The following is a 25,086-nucleotide window of genomic DNA, read 5'->3' on the forward strand; positions in this document are numbered from 1 at the left end:
TGACCAAAGGTAAGAAAATGACTCATTTGAACACGCATCTACTCATCGCGAGTGAAGCGATCGAGCTGAGCCTTGTCTCTTGATCTCTATAGGTCAGTACATGCTCTATACCCATCTCCATGTCCCTCAATAGTGTCAGTCTCAGCTTTTCATGTCGGATCTTTTATATACGGCAGCATTCAAAAAGGCAGAATACCTCAAGAAAGATAATTCCACATTAAGATTTATGTATATATTTCTTTACATTTGCGCACACCCACACTTACTGGAGAGCTGCTTCTGGAGCTGCCTGACCAGTGCGGCAGTCTGTTGTTGCTGCTGTGTCTGCTGCAAGCCTTGCCTTGGAAACTGAAAAAGAAACATGAAAGATGAAAAAAATAATCACTGCACAAATGCCATGTAGGCAACAGAAGTGTTCAGCCAGTTCTCCCCGTCACCTGCTGGCAGAGCAGGTGGAAGGGACAGCCAAAGGCAGCCAGGCCTCCACCACAGATCCTGACTGGATTTTAAGAGCACACTGAGGACACATGGAGCACACTGAGAACTTCTAGAATGTTTTGTTCTCTTCATTGCCTAACAGCAAAGTGGAGAGTCCTGCACCTCAGAAGGAACAGCCCCATACACCAATACAGGTTGGGGTTGACTGGCTGGAAAGCAGCTCTGGGGAGAAGGATCTGGGAGTCCTGGTGGACCACACACCAGTCATGAGCCAGCAATGTGCCCTCATGGCCAAGAAGGCCAATAGCGTCCTGGGGTGTATGGAGAAGAGTGACCAGTCGGGCGAGGGAGGTTCTCCTACCCCTCTGCCCTACGGAAGCCCCATCTGGAGTCCTGTGTCCAGTTCTGGGCTTCCCAGCTCCAGAAAGACAAGGAACAACTGGAGAGAGTCCAGCAGAGGCCATGGAGATGATGAGGGTACTGGGGCATCTCTCATGTGAGGAAAGGCTGAGAGAGCTGAGTCTGTTCAGCCTGGAGAGTAGAATATCTCATCAATGCTGATCAATATCTGACAGGCAGGGGGTAGGAGGACATGGCCAGACTCTGTCTGGTGGTGTCCAGCAACACAACAAGGGGCAACGAGCACAAACTTGAGCATGATAATTTCCACCTGAACGTGAGGAAAAACTTCCTTCCTGTGAGGGTGATGGAGCACTGGAAGAGCTGCCCAGGGAGGGTGTGGAGTCTCCTTCTCTGGAGATATTCCAAAGCACGTGGATGCGCTCCTGTGCAACTGCTGGAGGTGACTGCTTCAGCAGAGAGTGGGACTGGATGAGCTCCAGAGGGCCCTTCCAACTCTGACCACTCAGGGATTCTGTAATTTTTTTTTTTCTCATTAGATTTGGTGAAAATGCACATTCTTCTAATTAAGAGATTTTTTGTGCTTCTGCACAAGGACACACAATCCACCTGACCAATACGAAAGCCCGATGTGTTGAATAAAAATGGAGTTATTTAATACTCTAATAACACCGTATGTGCTACAGGAAACACCCAGGCTTTGTTTCGGTGAAACTTTTTGCTTACTGAAGGGAGTTTCAGAGTTTTACAAGACTTCAGCATCTTTTCCCTTTCTGAAACAAAATCCTTGCCTTAAAATCCATTGCATAATCTTTTGGCTGACAGTCCTTGGTAAATGCTGAGGTTAGACAAAAGCATCAACCACACCAGAGTTTCGTGGGGACACAAAACCAACACGCACGGCTCTCTGTCGAGCTGAGTGCTGGAAGCGGGGCCCACAGGCAGGCAGGCGCTCTGTCACTCTGTTTTGCTCCAAGAAAGAGCACCTTTGCACAGCCAATTCAAACACGCCGCTGCAGGGGCGCCGAGGCCAAGCAGGGCAGAGCAGGAGCCCTCCTTGCCACAGCCCCTGTCCGAAGAAGCACTTGCAGGAAGGTCATCTCCCAGCACCCCCCAGCGCACACATAACGCACCTCGTGCCGCGTTTTGCCAAGAAGGACACACTTCTGCCATCTTCTGTGGACAGATGCAATCTTCCTCTGCCCACAGCTGGAGCCAGCTGGGAGCTATGTGGCTGCGCTGGGTGGCTGTTGAGCGCAGCTAACACACTCCATTATCACAGCCATGACCTGCAACCAGCTTGGGATGTGGGCAAAGTGATCCTGGCACCAGCAGCACTGGGCACACGCCTGTATGGCATCCAGAGTGCTGGGGCTACAGCACTGCAGGCATCAGGGACTCAGCGCTGGCAGGCAGTCGGCGATGTGGAGAAGCTAATGTGACCCCTCTCCCCATCTCCATCGGGGAAAAACTCACCCCATGGCTACCCCCGCGCCTGCTCAGAACGCCCGGCTGTCGCCTCTGCTTACCAAAGGCTGCTGTGCTTGCAAGGGCTGGAGACCAAGCGCCTGCTGCTGCCCCTGCTGCTGCTGCTGCTGCTGCAACTGAAAGAAGATGAGCATTGAAACAAGGGCCAAGACGTGCACACCACCTCACAACGACTGCGAGCCATGCAAGACAGCTTCTCACGACTGATATCCAGTCCAGGAGCTGGGCTCGCTTACAGCGTTGGTTACTGAAGGTCCCGTTTGGGAGATCAGCCCCACAGCACTCCACTTGCATTGTCAGCCACACCACAGCTGACAAGGAGCACTGTTAATAGCCAACAAAAGACCCCAAAGCTGGGATATTTTAAACAAAAATCCATTATTGTTTGACAAGAACTGGCACAGAAAGTTATTGCATTAAAATGAAAACGTGAATATAAATCCAACAATCAAAGAGCTACGGGAAGGATTTTTAATATCATTGACATCCACTGTGTCAAGCCCTACTTATTTAGCTGATAAACTGATACTGCCAAATCAGAAATGTATCATCAAATAAGAATATAGGAAATAGGCCAGACGGGAAGCAAGCCCATCGATTCAATTCCAGCGTATATTGCAACGCCAGAGAGGGGAGGGCAAAACCACTGCTTTTGTCTCTGTCCATTCAGCTCAAATGTCTCAAATTTACCTTCTCCAGAGACATTCTGTGGTCTTGAAAAAACAAAGCACTAAATTTTCCATGCATGCCTCAAGTGCTTTTTCTGGAAATGCCAAATATAAACAATAAATTATTGCACTTGAGCAAAAGCAGTTGGGTTTCTAGCACCAGCTCTGCTGCTTTAGACCTCAACACCCCCCCCCGACACCCTCCCCTGATACACAGTGATGTTTATTCCCCCTTCCTGCACTAAAACATTCCTGGCCTCCAGTGCAGCCAAACCGCTCACCTGGAAGAGTCTCTGCTGTCGCAGCTGCTGCTGCCTTTGCCTCAGGGGCTCCGGAGGCAGCTGCACCGAGTTCAGGGTGGGATGAGGACCCGCGGCCGATGTGCTCTCCAGTCCCCCTCCAACCAGGGAATTTGGCTGCAAAGGCTGATGGCTCAAGCTGATGGGTGAAAAAAATAATGGTTTTATTTATTTATAATAAATAATGGATTTATTTATAGGCAGAGCACAAATTCATCTAAGAGTACTGAGTACAATGGCACACATTGTAAAATAAAATTTAAATGAAGGAAAAATCAGGGGGAAATAGGAGACAGAGGTGAATTTACTGCCATTTAGACCTAGAATTAACATTTTGATTAATACACTCCATGTTAAATAAAGCTCTAGACCTCTAAATCATAGCTATCATTGCAACCCAGCTATGAGAACTGCCGAGGCTCACCGCTGAGCGCCTGTCAAAGGCTGCACGTAGGTAGCAGCCTGCTGTTGAATATATCCGCTGGGCTGCTGTTGGATCTGCCGCAGCCTCTCCATCAGCGTGGGGCTGGAATGAGCCGCGGTGTACGCTCGGGGGTTGTAGCTGGGGGAGAGCACTATGGCACCAGGCTGCTGCTGCTGCAAAGGCATCTGAGTGCTGTACATCGTGTATCCGTGAGGCATACTCTGCAGGGAAACGGACAGAAGAGTAACCTCACTGCGCCCATAGAATCATAATCATAGAATAGTTGGGATTGGAAGAGACCTTAAAGCCCATCCAGTTCCAACACCCCTGTGATGGGCAGGGACACCTCCCACTGGCTCAGGCTGTCCAAGCCCATCCAACCTGGCCTGGAACCCCTCCAGGGATGGGGCAGCCACAGCTTCCCTGGGCAACCTGGGCCAGGGCCTCACCACCCTCATGGTGAAGAAATTCCTCCTTATGTCCAGCCTAAATCTGCCCCTCTCCAGTCTATACCCATTGCCCTTCGTCCTATCCCCACAAGCCTTTGTAAACAGCCCCTCCTCAGCTTTCTCGTAGCCCCTTCAGGTACTGGAAGGTCACTATAAGGTCTCCCCACAGCCTTCTCTTCTCCAGGCTGAACCACCCCAACTCTCTCAGCCTGTCCTCGTACGGGAGGTGCTCCAGCCCTCCAATTGTCTTTGTAGCCCTCCTCTGGACCACACTTGAAATAGCTAATTACAGAAGAAATAGATGGCCTTTATCAAGGAGCCAAAGCCTGGACAATCAGAGGCAGGTCAGTGTGATGAAGCGCTACACCCCCACACTGACCTGCATGCCCCCCACCCTGGTCCTACCCTGCTTCTGTTTGTGGCTTCAGGCAGCTGAAAAGTGGTCACACAGATTGAACGTGCACCATGGCACCCTTCCCTGGGACGCACTGAGCAAGAGCTCCACAGCTCCACCTCTCTTTTCTTTGTTTTTTTCCCCCAAAAATCCCAGAATGACCACACATAATGGACCCGATGATCTTAAAGGTATTTTCTAAATGATTCTGTAAGAAAGGTTCATTTTAAAGAGTCACTGGTATCACTGTCTCACCAAAAGTTGGCCAAATTTGAGGTGAAGTATTTTGCCTTTACCAGCAACAACATTAGGAAAAACTGGGCAGTGACTATGTTTAAGAACGCTTACAAACTACAGCATGCCGAGACCGCAGCATCCTTGAAGGAGGCTCTCACCATTACCCGAGGCCACACACACAAGGCACATCTCAAGCACAGAAAAGCAGGCTGGGAGGTAAAGGAGCTCCTTCTGAAAGCATTTTTATGCAGACAGTCCACGGGGGTTTTGCAATACCTGTGCTTGCTGTAACCCTGGGTACTGTGGAAGCTGAGACAGGGGTCGAACTTGCGGAGGGAAAATAGCAGCTTGGTCCATTGGCTGACCCTGAAAGACACATCACTCATCAGATACGGCCTCCAGACCCCAAACAAGCAAACTGCCCAATTCTGGACAGGAACCCCACCAAATTGTGTCTAAAAAATCAGGGAGAGACTTGATCATTTCCTTCAAGACAGAGTGCTGCTCAGCACAAAACTGCTGAACAGTATTTACTCCCAGGAAGATAAGAGAACTGACTTCTGTTTCTGACACGACTGTTAACACCGCAGTAGTGAAGAAATAGGCGTTCACTGAACTGACAGCCTTTAAAATGGGGATCTGCAAAGGATTAGAAATAAAGAGTCTCGCTGTCTTAAAGACAGTACATCGAATTATACAGGAAGCTGCTTAGAGTGAATGATAATCTCTACTATAAACACACAGTTGGTATTTTTTTCAGGCTACCTGATTACGAGCTTTCCCTCAGGTGAAGCAGGCAAAATGCTGCTCAGCAGATTTTACGATGACATAGAAAACACCAGTATGATAAATGGGTAACGCAAGCACCTCCAGCTCCCAACCAGCACAGCTCGGAAACGCACTCCGGATTAGTGATCAGAAGGAAGCTTACTTGCTTCATTTCGAATCACCTCAATATTGATGCCCAATTAACGGCGAGTCATTTAAAGATTTCAATTATAACCACACTGGTATGTTTTGAAGCACCAGAAAAGAGGGGGGAAAAGTGAAATCACTTAATTCCAGGACCGAGATTGTAAAAAAATTGGTGAATGAGAATTTGCCAAGGATACAACCAAGTGTGTCTGTGCAACCGTGACGTTGCACTTGATAATTTTGAAAATTATTCTACTCAAAAAAGTTCAGTGGGAGACATGAGCTGGAAGCAACGATGCTGCTTCCTGCAGCTGCCCAGTTCACCACAAAAAAAAAACCCAAACAAAAAATCCAAGTCCTCCAACAACACCTTTGCCATTTTCATCAGGATATCCTTATAGAGATGTATTATAATTTGAGGCTAAAAATGACTTTGATAAGACGCTGAAAGCAGCAACGTTACAGTCAGGGCTACCAGGTGGAAAAGAAAACCTCTGACGGGATGGGATAAAAAAACTGAGGCACCATTGGAACTTTCCTTTTTATCTGCTCCCATCCTTTCAGCAGTAACTGTACCAAACATTAGCGAGTCTGTAAGCACAACCAGCAGTCCTGTAGTTCAGCTGTTAGTTTGGATTGGGTTTAAAAATGTGAGCATCCACATCAACAGAGCTGAGAAACAAGCAGAGCGACCTGTTATGAAGAGAAATCACCGAGGGAAGTGGTGCGATAGAGAGAAAGCACTCCAGCTTCAACTGACCCAACCCCAGGAGACACGAACCGCTGTGACAGGGCTGGATTAACCACCTTGTGCTTCGGGTAGAGAACAGACAGAAGAGGACACGGACAAGAGGCAAAACCAGGGGTACAGCTACCACAGGGTCACACACTCATTTTTCACTCCTCCTTTTCCTTTTGAAAACAAACAAATAAAAGGCTGACCTATCCAGGCTCTGGTGCCAACCTCTGGGAGCAATGCTAAAGGGCTGGAAGGAGGCAGAAGCTAACCTAAGGATTCCAATATCTCATGGGAAATTCTGAAGAACAAATTAGTGGGTACAGGGAGTGTGAAGAGAGTAACATCCATCAGTCCTGACAAAAGGTCAGGACAAATTAAATTCATCTAGAAAAACATCTACAGAATCCATCAGGGAGCTCTCAAAAAGATGACCTGATGGGTGAGAAACTGAAACACGGAACAAACGGAGCGCCCACCTTGCCGACGGGATGCACATAAAATAGACATCAGCCAAAAGGTACTCAAGTACTTAAGAATTTTCTCTTTTTTGAACAGAGACAAAAGAAGAAAAACAACAAAAAGAACAATTTCTCTGAGCAAATCGCTTCTGAAACTTTTCATAAGGTGCCCACCACAAGATAAAGATGTGACTTGAATTCACCCAAAGGTAAAATCTGGTAAAACCAAGGCTGATTTCTAAAAAAACTGGTGCCTTAAGGCATTCCCTGGAGTAACACAAACCGCTGCGGGGTTCTGTGAAGCTGGTCTCCGGAGCCGTGCTCCATGCACTCCGTGTCCTATCCTTTTGTTTGCAGCAACAGCCAACCCCAAGAGCAAAACATGCCCATGCATTGTAAAGAGTGTCCCCTCAAATCCGTGGAAGTCACACCAGTGGAAAGTGGATAAGGCTCTAATTCTGTATGGAAATGCTAAATAAGCAGCTGCCTGATCCCAGCCGTGCATGGGGGGCAGAGCACCACAACCAAGTTTTGTCCTCTGATCCTTTCCCCGCCATCGAAAGAGCACACAAAGGCGTGAAGGGTGGGAGACCCAAGAGCTGCACCCCCAGCTGAAGGCACCACGGCCCAGACCAGGCAAGAGACACAGGCAAAATCACACCCGAAACATAAGCAAAAGCTGTTCCTTAGGCAAGGGATAGATCGATGTGCTCCACAGCAGCACACGGCAGCCGAGAAAGCTCCTCTGTGGTGAAAGTGAGCTCTGCATTCCTGAGCAGCAGCAGCAGAGGTTGCTAAATTCAAAGGGACTTCTCTCTTCAGGCATAAGTTAGTGAAGAGTGAAGCAGACGTGCAGGCCAACCGCTCCAAGCCAGAACGGGGCACGCAGGTCAATCAAAACCAGAACCAAAACGAGGAGGAAAAAAAACCCAACAATTTTATTTAATGCCACAGGAATAAGCACTGTTCTCTTTGTTGTGTTTGCACCTTAAATTGAAGCAACCTGCCTGCTTTTTCCTGTGATGTAGCATAGAAGCAATTTTCTTCCCTGGTGGTGCTGGAACTGGCGAAGGTGACTGGAGTGGCCTTGGAGCTGTAGACGGATTTTGGCCAAGATCTGAGCAAATCTGACTTGGAAAGCAGGCGATATAACACTACCGCTTGTTTTGGCACGGAGACAATGATAGATTCGAGGGACCTCACTGAATACCTGCTGCATATCTAGGTGTGCCTAATTAACTGCAAATACAGTGATCTACACCCTGTTCTGACATGCTACCAGGAATGATTGCACACAGATAAAACACGGACAACAGGGTAAGCAGCAAAGCCCTTTTAAAGTCACATTTAGTTTTGTCTTTCCAATCAGTGCTTTCAACAGCATGACAGTTTCCTTAAGACAGGAACAAAGTGCTGCAAACCAACTCTGAAACAGCTTTTCTAATTAGTATCTGGAAAGCTTTGCAACACAGGTATTAGGGATGAAACTTCATGTCATCCTTGGTTTTCCTCAGAAACAACTGGATTCAACGAAATTAAATTATTAAACAGTTAAGTGTCAACTGTTACTTGTTTTGCAAGTAACAAATCATGGTTATTCTGATAACCGCACATCCTGCCACAGCTCAGGAGCAGACCATCAGGCAGCACAGGTCGTGCTCAGGTGAGATAAGAAGCATTTTGGAACGTAGAGCTGAGGCAGGGCGAGGGGAGCTGACTCGTGCTGCCCGAGCTGAGCAGGAACAGGCCCACGCCAGGAACGGCTCCAAGCGCTGCTTGGGAGATGCTGGTGGCACGTGCTGGCCAAAAATGACATGTGGTCCATCCCTTAGTGCTTATCTGACACAAGAAGCACCTCTAGCACATCCTACATCACGGCAGCAGCTGCCGCAGTGGAAGGCAGCAGAGAGGAGCAAACCCAGCCACCAGCAGGGAGAGGAGGGCAGAGTGGGACCATGCCAGCCATGCTTAGATGGACACGGCGCTGGACATATCTTGCAGCCACACTAACCTTTAACTGCAAGGGATACAGCAGGAGAAGAAAAATATCCATCAATGATGCAGTTATTGGAACTACTTGTATGAAAAAAAAAATATTCTATGTGTGCAAGTGTATTCACAGCCTTCCCACATGCAGCCACCGCACGACCGAGGTGAGAGGAGTGCCAAAGCGTTATTCTCATCACAAGCAAAGTGTGCAGCCTGTGTGCTGAAAGAAAGGCATGTTTGTGCAAAGGAAAAAAATAAAGAGAAGTTCATGGTCTCAGAGTGGTTACCATTATGTTGTCAAAGCCATCCTGAAGGGATACAGCAGCACTACAGACTTCCTAAAGGAAAAGGACAGGCAAGAAAATAGCAAACAATACAAAGAATATACACAATCAGGCTCAGGTTGTTAGTGGAGCAGCACAGCACCTTTACAGACCTCATCTGTATGTACTCAAAGAATACTGGTGTTTCAGAATGCTAACAGGGCCCTTTTGGGTGGTTTTTATGCTAACAAACCTCAATACTTTTATGAAATTTATGAAGAGAAACTCTAAACCTGAAAAGGACTCCTTACCATCCACAGGAGCCTATTAATTCTATATACAATTCTTTTAACAGGGCACAGTTCTTCAAGCCCTTGCACCGTGGCTGTTCGCAAGAGCACAGTGCGTATGGCACAGCCCCACAGAGCAGAGTTCTTCTGGACCCATTTTACAGAACTGCCAGTGATTTCAAGCCCAGTAGGAAGTTTCATTCTGCAGCTGCAGAAACGTAAAAACCAAAGAAGAAACCTTCCTTATTTAAGCTGTCCTTAACAATATACACCACATTACATAGCATCATCATCCTAAGTTTTCACCTTCTGCCTCCAGGCTTGTACACTGCCATAGCATTGCCTCCTCCAAATCTAGGACCACAGGAAGAGCTACCACGAGTTCCCCAGGGACACGTTTCTGCACTCGAGCACCACGCAGGCAGGCAGGCGCCCCACCGGAGCAGCCCACAGTGCCCGGGACTGCACAAAGCCCCGCTGCTACTGGGACCTCAGGAGGGTTTCTTTGGTGTCAGCATTGCCAGCACACACATACGCAGCAAGGAAAGCAAACAGGATGACCCGGTGAACTATTCAGTCCTTTCACTTACACTGAAATATTTTACATCTAAGGCTGAATGAATCTTCCCGAATACCCAGCAAGGCAAGGTGTCAGAAGCAGACAGAAAGCACTGTGTCCGTGGCACTCCCCAGCTTCCCCCAAAGCGCCCAGCTGCACGTGTCACTGCAGGGAAGTAACTGGGAACAAAGATTTCTTTTAAATGGCTCTGGTTTGACTTGGTTTACATCAGCTTAACTTATACTGACTTATTGCTGAAATAAAAACATGTCTGATCCAGAACGACGGATGGATGAACACCCAGCACATCTGGTATGTTAGCTGAAACAGGCAACTGAACCTGAATTTTAGTGCAGCTTTGTAAGAGTTCAAGTCAAATTTGATGAAAAAGTTAATCACAGACATCTTATTAGTCTTATCGAGGCATGGATTCGCACCTTCGTGATAAGTTCATTCTCCTTACTGACAATCTGCCTATGCAGCACTTTGGTGCAGAAGTTAACTATTGCTCTTACCAACGAGATACTGTCACTGTTTGAAAACAAAAGGGAAAAGCAACATTTTTCATCTTCTAAATGTAACAAACAACAGCATTTCTTAACTATGAAAATAATGTGCCATTTTAGATCTTCAATTATTACTCTTCAATCCACCCAGCCCCAACTGGTGACCGTCACTTGTTTACTGAAGGCTCTTATTTAAGCCTGTATTCTGTCACAGTAATCGAAAGCCAGTTGGACCTAGCACTAAGACAGCGAGATTCTGCCTAAAGCAAGATCTACTACAGTGTTTCTACTAAATAAGAAGTGATGGCTTCAGCGTAGAGCTCAGTCCCTTCAGGTTTGGGGTACCTAATCTTTAGCACTTTGTAGTGCGTACAGAACATCAATAAGGGACCATAAACCTGCTGTACGGCCGAGGTGATCAAACACGCATCCAGAGCTTCCAGGGGCTCTTTTTGTTTTAAATAAAGGTAGAAGACAACACACATACAGGGAAACTAGTTTCACAATTATGAACAGCCCATTTGAACTATTGTAGCCCATCAGCAATTTAAGCACCACAGAGGGCTTTGCATGCATCATAGCAGAGAGACTGAAAGAGGAATCAGAAGGATAATGAGGGACCTGTAACAGAATAGAGACAGCGTGGACAAAACGACAAGGACATTTGTGGAGAATTTTGACTATTTTGAGCAAAGAGGACATATCACAGAGTCTGAAAGCAAAATAGCATAAGAGCAATGTAATACATACTGCCATGAGGGTAATAATGGGTACAGAAGGACCTTAAAATAAAGATGAAAAGTTATTGCTTTTACTATCAACAACTGTACACACATTGATGGTTATCTGGGATCTAAAAACCAAGTTTCTGTCCTTACACCACCAATTCAAAAGCAGCCTGTCTGTAACCATACGCTGAAAACCAGCTCAGGCTCTGAAAGGTGTTGCTCAATGGCTCAAAAGCAGCTGTATCCTGCAAAAACGTTAGGAGAACAAATACCAGCTATTTCTAGAGAACGTGGGTATCCACGTGCACAATGTGTACAGAAACAGCTCCTGCTGAGCTTCCTGGAGGTTTAATTGTGAAGAGCATTGCTGTGCCCTTGCCACTTACGTGTAGCTTGGTGGTACAGAATACCATGCAATCCCACTATGGAAGTCTTTGTGACACAACAGGGAACAAGAATATCATCATGTAGGAGAAGCAAAACCTGATTTTATGAAATACAAGAAAAATAGAAGGGACTGAGACCAAAGGGCAAATGAAGTTTAAAAGCAGATGGCTCTGGTTAAGCAATCTTTGGGGTTATACTGAAATCGTAAATATCAACCGGCTCTTCGCTCCATAAGCCTATGCAGGGCAAAGAGCCAAATTGGAAGGTAAAACTACTGTGCTGCTCTTCACACTTAGGGGTTTGGACAAACCTGTTGGAGAGACCGTGACTGTGCTTGCTGCCTGAGGAGCCGCTGCTGCTGCTCTTGCTGCAGGAGTTTCATCTGAAGCAACTGCTGCTGAGGCGTGATTGCATGGACAGATGGGGGCTGCATCATGGTGCCAGAGCGTCGCTGCAGCATGTTCGACAGGGCTTGCTTCGTGTTAGTTGGAACAAAGGAGCCTGTCAGATCCAGCCTGGAACCACCTAAAAACCACCCAAAACGCAAATGCATTCTCTGCCTCCAGTAAGAGTGCTCTTGGCACAGACCACTGCTAATTCACCGGCTCCTGTTTGGTTAGCTCTACAATAACGAGGATAAACTCATCTCTGTAAAGGCAGACGGTGAAGGGGATTAAACCAGACTACTGGCCTGAGAAATTAAATGGGTAAAATAACTTCGAAGACTGCCACTTGTAAATGAGAACGAAAAGCAAAAAGTTTATGGACCGTTGCATGTTCTACATCACATAAAATGTGTGACTACTACTGAGGAACAAAAAGTCAGAGCAAAAGTACGATATGTGCAGCGTATTATGGCAAGCCAGTTTCACAATGAGATTGCAGTAATTTATGCACTCCACGTCATTTGATAGAAATCATGTGTCTATGTGTCAGATTTATAAAGGTAATGTTAAACATCTGTTTTTAAAAACATTTAAGCATTTCCTTAAAACTTCAGCCACTGTCCGGTATATTATGAAGACATTTACACACTTAAAATACAGCTCTAGTTGTATTTAGAGTTCCAGGAAAAAATATTTAACATTTATAACTGGAACTAAACTTCTAAACTTATGAATAGTATCCAAGAAGGTGTTTCTCACGACGTCACAAACTGCTGTGCCCTACAGCAAGTACAATGCCTGTAGCAAACTGTACACACTGACTGGAAGAATCCTACAGAAAATAAAGCACATATCACAAATGCTGAAAAAATGCGAGCCCAGGGTTTTACTTATTCCCTCTAGCAGATGGTAAAGTAGCCGCCGTAGTTCTGTAGTTCTCAGTATGAATCAAAGAAGAAATATCCCAGTCATTTGTTTCCTTTAATCATCCCACTTGTTTCACTCCTCATCGAACATCTACCAGCTTTCTTATACTGTCACCACAGTTTGTAATTTTTTACTTATCTACCAAAAAAGTTCAATAGCTTAATAGAGACAGAGCTACAACTGAGAACAGAAAGCCCTTCAAAAAACCTCAGCTAGCTATGGAGCAAAGGAAATGATATCAGCGGACATTTCCCGCTTCAGAGACGGTTAGAAATCAAATGAGGTCAGAAGCAGTCAATTTTTATCCCGTCTCATATAAGAAAGCCCCTTGTTTGTGAACTCAAAGGTGTCTCGTACCTGGTGGGAGGGGCTGGCTCTGCACAAAGAAGCCCGGCTGCTGCGGCTGGCCCAGGACATTGTAACCCCACAGGGCAGCCGGAGGATGCTGCATCATCTGCGAGGAACCTGGTGAATATGTGGGAGGCACTCTGTATAAGTTGTTCTGTGGGTATTCCTGAAAATACACGGTAGAAGTGAATGTTACTGACATTCATACCTTACGAACTCATAAATAATGCCGATTTTCCTACTGAATTATTAAAGGACAGAGACAGTTCCCATTGTTGTCTGCAATGATGTAAAAACCAGATTAAGTCTCAGGCTGCCCACTGGTAATTAACAACCGCACAGACACATCATCCACTTTCTACCTTATTAACAAGTATTTTCTGCAGGCTATACTATACCTCAGTATAGTACAGGACAAGGACACTTTACTGTACCAGTACATAAAGAACAGGAGGAACTTACCTGAAACAACAAAAAGGGGAAAAAATTATCTTAATATTACAGTTACTTCAAATGCAACACATGGACAAGCCAGCTGCAGGCTACCAGAATACAACCGCATCTGCAACATGTACGAATGCGCTGGCAGCAGCATGAAGAGGATGGAATCACACAGAATGGTGAACAGGAAACGTGCTGTTTGGGTCACACACGTTTTCCAAACCCATGCTCTACGTCATTCTTCAGCTCAGGAACCCACACATCATCAAAACACAAAGAGAAAGCGCCTCAGAAACCAGAACAAGCTGCACAGTCAAACAGTTTATCAGTGTGAAAGAGCTTCTTACAAACTGATTTCCATTTGAAAGGGACCTGCGTCTGAACCACTGTGTTTACTCTCAATGTAACTTGAGCAGGTGGAATTTTAGCAATCCATACAAACAATAACAGCTTTCCACCAGACAAGATAAGCATACATGGAACCTGAATATGTCACAGAATCACCTGGTTGGAAAAGACTTTTGAGATCATCGAGTCCAACCATACCCATCCACTACTAAACCATCCCTGAGCACCTCATCCACCCGTCTGTTAAACCCCTCCAGGGATGGGAACTCCCCTACCTCCCTGGGCAGCCTCTGCCAGTGCTTGAGAATCCTTTTGGTGAGGAAGTTTTTCCTGATGTCTGCTCTAAAACTGCCCTGCTGCAACTTGAAGCCATTTCAGCCTCCTCTTCTCCAGGCTAAACAACCCCAGTTCCCTCAGCCTCCTTTCATAACCCTTGTTCTCCAGTCACTTCACCAGCTCCATTCCTCTTCTCTGGACACGCTTCAGCATCTCAATGCCTTCCTCGTAGTGAGGGGCCCAAAACTGAACACAGGATTCCAGGTGCAGCCTCACCATTTAGTGAGTAGCATCTAGTCTGGCATATTTTTACATAGCACGTGAGTTTCTAAGCACAGTACATTCTTCTGCACTGAGCTCTGTTTGATAGAAATCCACTCTCCTCCTGACTATCTCCATACACTCTCTTTACTATGAACTGCTCCTCCAGGTGCAGAACAATTCCTGAGGGTAGCTAAGACAGCACCATGCAACAGAAGATGCTTCAGTGAGGTATTTCAAGTTTTGTATTGGGCACCAACCACTTACATCAGCCCTTGAGCTTGACTTGGACTTTCGCTTCCTGCCCTTTGTCTTCTTCTCGTCATCCATGGCAAGTTTTCCCTGATCTGAGAGCTCTCCTGACTTCCTTTCTGGTTCCTGAGAGACAGGGGTGGTGGGCTCTTCCTCCTCCTCCTCTGGAGGAAGGGGCAAGGGCTCGAGGTAGTAACTCCGTGGCTTGGGTTTGGTGTGTGTGTGGTACAGGAGGAGATGCTGCTGCTCCTCATACTTTATCACTTTTCTGTCAACACGAACTGTACCAAACCATGCCCAGGAGAGAGGAGCAGGATTTTTGTGACCTTCAAATAAATCCCAAGGGGAGATCTTTTGTTTTGTTGAAACCTGAAGACCCTGTTTCAGAATAAAAGTGAAGTTAGTACTTTAAGAAAATGCTAGAGCAGACTACTTGCTTTTATACATCGTTATTTGAGTCAGAAAAATCTAGTGCAGGTTTTTCCCTTCCGCAAAATCTACCAAATGCATTCTGGTAGGATTTTAACCTTGATCCAAGGCTGTCACCAATTAAAAAGAAATTATATTTTTATAGTACCATTTGCTTAGAGCTGTGCTAAAAATCCCAAGTTCCATCTATCGTATTTTGGAGGAAAAGTCAAATATCTATCAAAAATCACTAATCTGACAATATGCTTGCTAAAAGTTTAAATATTGAAATAAGGGGAGATAAGACTAAGCTGTATATCACCTAAAAATGCCTATCTAGTCTGCAGGATAAAAAGCTCTGTCCTAAGCTCTATTCTTTTCTTTTAAATAAATTCACTTAAAAAAAAAATGCACGCCTTCGTATTTCCAAAATATACAAAATAGGTCTAAAGGTTCCCAGGTTAAATGAGTTCTCCAATGTCAGATTCCACTTGAAAAGCAAATAATTTTTTTAAGAGCTTCTGCTGTTCAAGTCAAACGCCATTTCGGTTTTGGCAACTGGAGTTGCCTCCAGTCAAGACCCTACATTGCAAAACTGAGCAAGCTCATGTCAACAACCCTCGCAGTGGCAGTTACAAAAAGACCATGTACTCTGGGATTTAACGAGGAGGCGCATGCAGCAAACACGATGACTCCTGGTCTACTGGGAAGTGTCTGGATTGGAACTGGATGGGCTTTAAGGTCCATTCCAACCCAAACTGTTCCATGATTCTATGATTTTAAACAGAAAATGAAAGGTTATTTCAGCTCTTGAATTTGTACGAGTTATAGAACTGTTCCCTTTATCAATGTATATGTGCCTGAAGCTCTGAGACTATCTGCAAGTACCAGGGAACCGGCCGGGAGAGGAGGGTGGAATTGCTGTCGGTGCTGCTCTCAGTGCACAGCCGGATCAAACCCGCTCAGATGGGGTTTAACAACTCCCTGCATACCTCCATAAACCCACTCCGGCTTTCACACTCTGCCTGGGAATGCTCCCCTGGATCACGCAAACAAAAATTGTGCAAAAACAGCTGGAACACAAACACAGTTGATACCAAAAAGGGGTCTGTTATTTGTAACAGTTTTTAAAGGTCTTATCGTGCCAGGGCAGCACTCCCCGCTCTGGGCACCGCCGCTCCTCGAGAGCCTGCCTCTCAAAAGAGACTGCGCTGCTGTGGCTGAAAGCTCAGTGAGGACTGCGGGGGCAGCAAAAGCTGTGTTCCAGCAGAATGCACCGCTTTTCTGCTACTGCGTATAAATGCGTGTGTTGTACAAGCTGTACCTGCTCACTAGAATTTCCTACGCTTCAAAAACCGTGGCAAAACTGAGCTGAAAGCAAACGTTTATTCTTGCCTGTTTCTTATCGATGGAGTCAAACCCTGCAATTTTGTTCCCCTTGGTGTCGATCAAGGATCCCATGGGCTCACAAGTGATAATGTCACACGTCTGCTTCGGCAAAGGGAGCAGCTGGCGAACCTTGTCAATGCTTTCCGAGCGCTTGTCTCCCAGCTCTTTCTGAAGAATAAATACAGCGATTGATCAAACAGGAGGGGAGGAAAGGGAAGAGAACCATTGCACTGCTTTCACTATTAGAAAACATCCAGTTTCTGGATGAATCATTTCCTGGTACTTTCGCTAAATTTAAACAAGGGGCTTCGCAAGGTTGTTTTGCTTTGCTTTTTTAAGAATGTGAATTATCTTTTCATCTTTTGTTTGCATAGAATGTATAAAATATTTAATACAAATTAAATTCAAGTTTAGTGTCTCAAGCATGAATAAAAGTAACTAAGTGTCTTGCAGAGTCCCTAACTGTAATTTAATATGAAGAAAATATTAGAAGTCTGTCTTCCCACCCACACATTCCTGTATTTTTATTTTCTCTTTGTTTCAGTCTCTGCTCTTTTTCCAAGAGGCCTTTCCAGAACTGGAAACGACAGAGCTAAAAGATGAGCACAGAACGTAATTCAAAAGAAAAAACAGGATATAATGCTTACTTTTAATTTCTTCACTAAATTCATGTAAGCTCTTTTGTTTTCCTCAGGCCCTCCTTGGGAAGCGTTTGACAAGTCTGAGGCAAGCGTCCCATTGATGAGCACACCCAGCATATCAAGCACGGTTGTGAACAATTCGCTGGGAGTAAAGATAAGCATTAGAACTTCTGATTGCCAAGAGATCCAAGAACAGACATTCATGGCAAAGGCCACAAAGGCGGCTCTTCAAACCAACTGGGTTTTTCAGGGCTTTCTGTACACACACATATCTTGGAGCACATGCATAAGCCCCATTGTATGTGTGCAGGTGGATTGTTAAGACATACACACGAACCCCAGCTCAGAGCCACAGGCAGCACAAACTGCTAACAGTCGTTTGGAATTACAGGCTCCAGCTGAGGAAAGGGCTCAGGTACACGCTTGTTACGGCAGACCGTAAATAGACGCTCCAGTTCTTTCCGAAACAGAGATGCTCCCCATCCAAGACCAGCACTGAGCAGGTAAATTACACTCAAGCAGTAAAAGGATAATATCAGAAAAAATGTAACAATAATACACATGCAATCTAAATATAAAAGCGCTAAGGACATGAATGAGCTCATTTAAAGAGCACAGACATACTTGTTGGTCTGCATGTCAACAGTTCCTGAAGTGATTATCTGGAGGAGCAGAAGTGCCCAGTCTGTGGTCCACTGGGTGCTCCTCTGCACGGTGTCAAACATGCCACCGACCTGCAAAACAGCACAGCCGATAGCAAGGCTCTGCATAGATCTCACAGAGGCACGCTTCCCTTGTTGTAGGGATTACTTCTGAATAAACTCACTATCCACTCCCATAAGCACTATCTCGAAGTGCTGGCTTTAAAAGTCTTCCTCCCCACCCCGTGCTCCCAGAAAAAGCTTCTCCTAAGAAGGAACTAGAGAAAAGCAAAACGTTATTACACTGCTCCTTCAGTTCAGTATCTTCACTTTTGTGTTTGATGCAACCAACTGAAATAAGCAAAAACATTCTCAGAACTGAAAAGGTATAAAATTAAAACATCATAGCACCACTTCACAGCTGCACCCCAAAATGAGACAATGTCCAGTGCAAAGAGAAAAAAATCCGAAGAACAATGTAGCATTGATTGAAAATGAAAGCTGATAAATGATATGTGTTATTCTATGAAGAGGTTTTCACTATTCCTACCATATACTGTAAAATATGCCTTGGCTTGGAGAAGGAGTCATTTTGCCAAAACCCATCCTTCCAAGGAGCAAGCTGCAACACACACTCGGGCTGCAAGCCTGATGACTGCCTGGCCAGAATACAGTCCAAGCCCCAAATGTCCAAGCTACAACACTTCCAGCTGATGAAAGCACAGCTCAAGCCTTCAGCCAGTGCCAGCCCACAGCCTGGTGTGGCCTCAGCCCATCCTCATCCCAGTGGAGGTGCCTGAAGCGCAAGGCTGGGGGCTAAGGACCCCCCTCAACTGATAGCTCCAGGGGAGCCCCAGCTGATGCAGTACTTCTTCCTCTTTACCACCTATTCCAGAGCAGCTGCTACACCTTTTTATAACATCAGGGTAACCACATAAGTTTTTCTTACCAAGTTAAGACGAAGTTGTAGGGCTTCATGCATCATTTGCCTAGCCTTAACGTCGTCCTGATACCGTTCTTCCCTCCAGTTACTAAGGATCTAAGAAAAAGCAGATGACTAAGGTTGTTTTCTTCCTGCAAATGAATGTTCTCTCTTTGAAGTTTAAGTATCTGTGACCATTATCTACATGGAATCATAAAAGATTATTAACCTTTTCATCCTCATGCCTGTTTAAGGCTGAGAGCAGGTTAAGCAAACTAGTAAAGAGCTGATAATCAGTTGTGTGACAAGATCTTCCTGTTATAGCAAAAAGAAAATAAGCAGCTCTGTTACGTATTTATTAAAAATATTGTTTCATGCACCCTATGTAACTGCTCAGCATGGGCAAATAAATGCAGTTTCCCAAGAGGACTTGGTGGGATCTCTGGATAAGAAGTGAGCAGCACTTTAGGGAACCTGGACCAGATGAATTTCAGGGAAGAATCCACCCAGCAAAAGGAAAGTCCAAGTGGCAGTAACACCAGGGGAAATAAACATTAAAGGAATGAATTCAACCAGGATGTGGATCTACATCAGGGCCTGGGCCTGAGCTGAGAGGCAGTATGAGAAACCAATGGCCCTACAGGTACCATTTTTCACTGTCACAGTAATTCACAGAAACTACAGACAGAAAAAAAGGAAACGTGGACTCAGTACGCTGGGCACTATTGTAGGGGAGCTATCGTAGGCTACAGCAGGAGCCAGGCGGCAGCAGGAAGTCTAGGGCAGAACAGCAGAGGCTCTGAGTAAGTACCAGTGATCCAAAGGAAGAGCCGTTGGCAACAGCCAGCTTGGGACTAGCACTATCTCTTTCTTTAAACACAAAACCCTCTTAATCTGTACCAGTTGGAGAAGATAAAGGGTTTTCCTAAAGAAAGAAAGTTTCAAACTTAGGAAAACTTTTTATGCTCAAGCTACAGACTGAGAAGACTTTTACTCTCAGAGCAAACATCTTTTATCATTTTTCCTACAAAGAACTAAAATCAGACTCAGTTCATTATATTTCTCTGTAACAGCTTCAGAGAAAAAAAAGTATATTCACTCTCAAAAGAGAACAAACACATCCCTGTTCTTCCTTCCCTGGACTGTCCCTTTTGGCCTACCACCGCACTGTCATTTCCCTGGGTTTACACCATTGTACACGCATACGACTGATGACACATGAAAGAGCTAACAAAGGGTGCTCATGGTTATGTGCTTGTTTTACCTGATTGACTTGATTCTGCAGTGACGTTAGAAGCCCTTCCCGTTGCTCATCCTGTCCCTTAAGGCAAGTAAGTACCAATGAAAGGAAAGGTTGCTGACTCAAGAGAGACATGCTTGAGAGAGGCAAACACACAAGTGAATTAGTAAAGTTATTTAGATACTTCCCATCCTCAGTCCCTTCCTTGTTGTGTCTACTTTTTCCCCCTGGAAGTAGCATTGCCGGCATCTATGTCTGGTTCTGGTTTAGTAAATTAAAGCTTTGCCAGAGGAATGAAAAGATCATGCACACAAGAAGGCAGAGCACCAGCCAAACACATGTATTATGTACGTCATTAAGAACCAACCGAGCTCCGAGCACTGAATGACCAAGAATTGTGCGGACACTGGAAGGCCTGGCTCAGAAACAGAACGTGATTAACTTTCATTAAGCAGGGATAGAATTTTAGTGGAGATTAGGCAACTCAATCCACGTTAGTGGTCTGAAGTGCATCCCAAGAAAGTTTCCCCTATAAACATGGATTAGAATGAGAGCTGCCTGAATTCCACTCAAATTCTACCATGGGCTTAGTGTAAGTGAACTGAGAGGTGGCTGTAGCTGCTTGTAGGAGACACCCTGTGCCAATGGAAGTGTACCCAGATTTTGTTTAATTTGGCTTTTTTTTCAGATTCATGTGTCTCCAGGAGAAACACAAAATTAAGACGAACTGAAAGAAATATGATGAGATGAATTTGGAAATACAACATGTGAAGTAGAAGCGAAGTTTAAAATGTCCACAAAGGGATTTGAGTAACAGCTTTTTGCAGCTTTAGGTATGTAAGCTCCTAGAAAATCACATGCATCTGTAAACACAACATAAATACAGATCCACACTAGATGTGTCTATTTATTACAAGTATTCATTTCAACAAGTTTTCTAATCCAACATTTACTTTGATTTCAACCATTTCAGTGACAATTAGTATAAAGGAATTGCAAAATCCCAAGGTCCCATAAAAGGAGGAAAAGAGAAAGTCTGCAGTTTCAAAAGTCATGTTAAACAGTGATTTTTCAGATTTTAGGACAAACGTAGTCGGAACGCCTCTTCGTTTTCTCATTAATTCCCATAGGAAAAACTACAGTATGCAAGACAGTCATTATTGCACTTGCTGTCCCTGCTCCACAAAGAGATCTTATATATGTTATATCAGATTTCATACTTTCCCACGGTATCGTGGGTTTTGTAACTCAGAGAGTAGTACAGGTTGGTTTTGATCAATAGGAGACTGAAAAGCTTCAAAAAGCACACAGGGCAGTAAGTTAGTCTACAACCAGAACAACTGTAAATGCTTTTACTAAGAACCACTGCAGAGAAAAGGACTAACAGTTTCTATAGGCATTTTATTCAGGCTTTGAAAGAGGCTTGGTTTAGATTCTCTACAGAGCTCTACCATAGGAAAAAAAGATGGAAGAGAGGTTCCATACTCCCTTCTACTGATGCAAGGAGAAAGAGAGCCAGTGAATACCAGAAGAGTGCCAAAATGCTCAGAAACGCCTAACAAAGGATCTGGAAAGCAAGCTGTCATTTTATCTAACAACAGCTCAAGGAAGTACTACAAATTAATTAGAAGGATGAAAAAAAGATGTTTCATAAAGCTAAACCAAAGCGCACTTAACTCAAAAACTGAACATGGGGAACAGAATTTCTATAGGTCAATATATCGCATAAGCAGTTCATTAAAGAACCAGCCCAGGTGAACTAAGAGGGTCCAGCATAACATGATGATGGGAAGAAAAACAACTCAATTATCTAACCTTTCAGGGAAGATAAGGAAGAGACTGGAAAACAGCAGCAGATTTAAATGTCTCTACGAATTTAATGACAACCATAAGTCAAAATCAACACACAAAACATGGGTTTACAAGAGTACTACAAAGTGGTAAAGCCCAGTTATTCATCCCAGCTCAGGGAAAGGACTGGACAATGCAGCCTAGTAAGGGCAAAACAAGAAACTTAAGGTGGCACCGTATACAACACGCAAACACCATCTTTAAGAAGTGATTTATTTACTTGAACAACTGTACTTTGGAAGTGATGAGCGAAAGCTCCACAAAACAGGAAGAGCCTTACAAAAAATAAGATGGTTAGTATTCGAAGCTAAGAGACCTTGTGTACAGGATTCAGAATGATTTCTATTAGAACTCTAAGAAAGAATAAAAAAAAAAAATATAGGCACTGTGAAAGCATCTTTAACTAAAGAAAAATCAATAACCATTACGTCATTAAGATTCTCATACACTTGGAAAGTTAGAAGTGAGCTTAAGCTTAATTCCCAACAGGAATTAAGTCACTTCTTATGACAATTATGGGATCTTAATATCAAGAAAAGTGGCCTACTTCGATAGAAGGGGAGATACAACAAGCACTGTAAACATTCTTTTAAAGCTTTAACATTTCCCACCACCAAACTGCAGAGTGGCTGCTGGAAGATGCGTAACAAAGCTTCCACATTTCTCCCTCTGAAACCAATGATATTTCTTCCAACCGAATGAAACCTGAGCCCTGTCTAGGGGTGACAACTTCATGCTTTTAAAAAAATGAACCAATGAGGTTTTGGGAAGCCAAGATCCAGTCCTCAGTATACCCCTCCTTCAAAATCACCTTTCGGCTCTGCGTACAGGGAATTCCCAAAGTCGTACCTTTTTTGTTTCTGTCTATCTCTTTCCTTCTTAGAAGATGACCCCAAATGCTGACCTTTCTCCAGCTCCTCTCCTGCAGCTTTCAAGACCCTACCTTGAACTGAGGTAGGCAGTTTTGCAATCAAGGGAGCCACCAGCCACACTCCTCGCCGCTCAGAGGAACTACAAGTAGAACAAATTTATATCAGCCAAAATATCCATGTACTTTTGCCACCAGAATTAGCTTTTCTGAGTCTGAACTGCTTTAATAAAGCAGATGACACAATGCATCTGGAGTAACTACTGGGGACCGAGCAGTCACAATTTCTGGTTTCCAGAAAATTCAAGAATAGCAACTATATTTATCATTAAACAAAAATAAAAATAGAAGTAACCTTCAGGTAAGGCATTTCTGTACATTCCTGTTCATGTACAAAAAAAGTCTAGGCAATCTACATGTAATAAAGCATCACATTGGCTAAAATAATTAAAAAGGTGCTACAAAAAATACCTTAGGAAAGTCTTTTTACCATTCTGTCTTGTATTACTTGTGTCAGCATTTCCAACAGAGTTTGGATTGAAGAGGCCTATACCAGAGTTAGAAGAGTTATTGTTTAGATCAGCGGATTGCTGAAACACCTCTATTGTCGCCTTTGCAATATTATCCAACAAGCTGTTCATTTCAGCCACAGACCCAGAACCCTACAGTAAAACATAAGTAAACTAGCACATTCATGGTATGTTTGCTCATGGACTACGTTAAAATTTAACATACTTTTTTGCATTAAATATTTAGATAAGGAAGTTTGAAAAGAAATACTCACGGGCTCCTTCATGCACTGTTTGATCATTAGTTGCAGCTCCAACCAAGACTGCCGGAGAGTCCACTGGTCTAAGTTCTAGGTAACAATGAACATTACAAATACATGTGTCAACACTTTACGGGTCTGAAGGAAAGAATAAATCTCAGAATTGACTACATTACATGCAAAAACCTGATCTTAGAAGCAGATCATCACAGTCACTACGCTTTAGTCCAATGGCATCGCAAAATATCAGAACTATTAAGGAATGCCCGTTAACTTCCACATCTTTGTAGCAATGCTTTCAACCATGCGACTTTTCTGAATAAAAATCTCACTCTCTAAAAAATTTGAGTTTAGTTAAATACGAATATGGAAAAAGTCATTCCCTCTTTTGTTAGTAGCTACATTAATCCATAGTATTGCCATGCAAGCAGACGTGTTTGTATTTAGTACAAGGCTTTCTAGACGCAATTAAAGCAAATGCAGCAGCTAAAGTGATTATTTTGCAGGACACCAATCACTACGTGCCCTGGTCCAGATATTGTTCACTTGATTCTTCACAGGTCTATTCAAAGAAAATCCATTCTGTATTTTAAGAAATGAAATGCTCCTAATGTAGCTGAATTTGAAGAAATGATCAGTTTAGGACCATCCTTTCCTGAAGAGCAGGAGTGTCTTTCACCTCAGTACTGTCAGAGAGCCCTACTGAGACAGGAGGCATCTCCACCGAAGCAGCCCTAGAAGCAGCTCCCTTTTCACTGACTTCCTACTGACTGACAGCGATGCACAGCAACGATGGGTGTGCCGTGCGCTTGCTTCCTCCGTAACCGTGGAATCAGAAGTAACGAGACACCAGAAGTCATACTATCACGGAGACTGGGGATCCTGAGCACACTCAGTCTTTAAAGAAGAATCCAATGCTTGATTGGACCAGCAACTGCAAATTAATGCCACACAGAGGTGCCACTGCATGACAGGTCACGAGTCAGCGCATCGCAGACAGTTTTTCCACCTTTTCCCCACTGCATTACCTGAAGTATGCGTTTGATATGCTGCCTCTGAGGGTTGTCACCCTCGGTGTATTCTTTAATACCATGAGGATAACAGATAAGTTGAAGCAGTTTCTGTGCTTGTTTGTTTGAAAGAACAGGATCCAAAATCAGATCTTTGTCTGTGCACAGCCTCTCAGGTTCTTTTAAACAGTGCTCTCCAACCCATTCCTGTAAGTAATCAGAGAACAGGTTCACAATGTAGTTTCAAGGCGATGTTACACGTTGCTAAGCCAAACAGAAAAGCCATTTTTCCATACGCAAAACTTGAAGCGAACCATGGTCCATGCAACATGTGAGATTAGAAATGTCTTCTGTCATTCAGTACCCTCTGAAAGTATAAGACCGTTAAAAGGGTTTTCAAATTCATTTATTCTACACTAAACTTTGCAATAGAACAAATGCTAATGCAAAAGCACTTTGAGCAACAGCTGATGGAATGATCCCACCATCTTCAAAGTGCTCGAGACTCATGTAGATA

At 44.3% G+C, this 25,086-nt stretch overlaps 1 protein-coding gene across 7 annotated transcripts in view; it reads right to left on the reverse strand.

Annotated features, from left to right (window-relative positions):
- Window positions 1-25,086, reverse strand: part of MED12L (mediator complex subunit 12L) — a 134,953-nt gene that overhangs the window by 1,327 nt on the left and 108,540 nt on the right. For 5 of the 7 annotated variants that reach the window (XM_054073969.1, XM_054073967.1, XM_054073964.1 and 2 more), the window contains 18 exons: window positions 24,588-24,776; window positions 23,575-23,649; window positions 23,262-23,452; window positions 22,772-22,933; window positions 20,096-20,207; window positions 18,859-18,948; window positions 17,893-18,002; window positions 17,275-17,410; window positions 16,634-16,795; window positions 14,846-15,208; window positions 13,262-13,418; window positions 11,902-12,116; window positions 9,146-9,196; window positions 5,034-5,123; window positions 3,678-3,898; window positions 3,236-3,392; window positions 2,328-2,402; window positions 267-348 (listed from right to left, as the gene is read on the reverse strand). In XM_054073969.1, coding sequence (XP_053929944.1) covers window positions 267-348; window positions 2,328-2,402; window positions 3,236-3,392; window positions 3,678-3,898; window positions 5,034-5,123; window positions 9,146-9,196; window positions 11,902-12,116; window positions 13,262-13,418; window positions 14,846-15,208; window positions 16,634-16,795; window positions 17,275-17,410; window positions 17,893-18,002; window positions 18,859-18,948; window positions 20,096-20,207; window positions 22,772-22,933; window positions 23,262-23,452; window positions 23,575-23,649; window positions 24,588-24,776 — 2,638 coding nt within the window. The remainder of the gene's footprint in view (window positions 1-266; window positions 349-2,327; window positions 2,403-3,235; window positions 3,393-3,677; window positions 3,899-5,033; window positions 5,124-9,145; window positions 9,197-11,901; window positions 12,117-13,261; window positions 13,419-14,845; window positions 15,209-16,633; window positions 16,796-17,274; window positions 17,411-17,892; window positions 18,003-18,858; window positions 18,949-20,095; window positions 20,208-22,771; window positions 22,934-23,261; window positions 23,453-23,574; window positions 23,650-24,587; window positions 24,777-25,086) is intronic. The other 2 variants (XM_054073968.1, XM_054073965.1) reach the window with 1 other exon arrangement.

Source organism: Cuculus canorus, chromosome 9, assembly GCF_017976375.1.
Source record: "Cuculus canorus isolate bCucCan1 chromosome 9, bCucCan1.pri, whole genome shotgun sequence".
Lineage (NCBI taxonomy): Eukaryota > Metazoa > Chordata > Aves > Cuculiformes > Cuculidae > Cuculus > Cuculus canorus.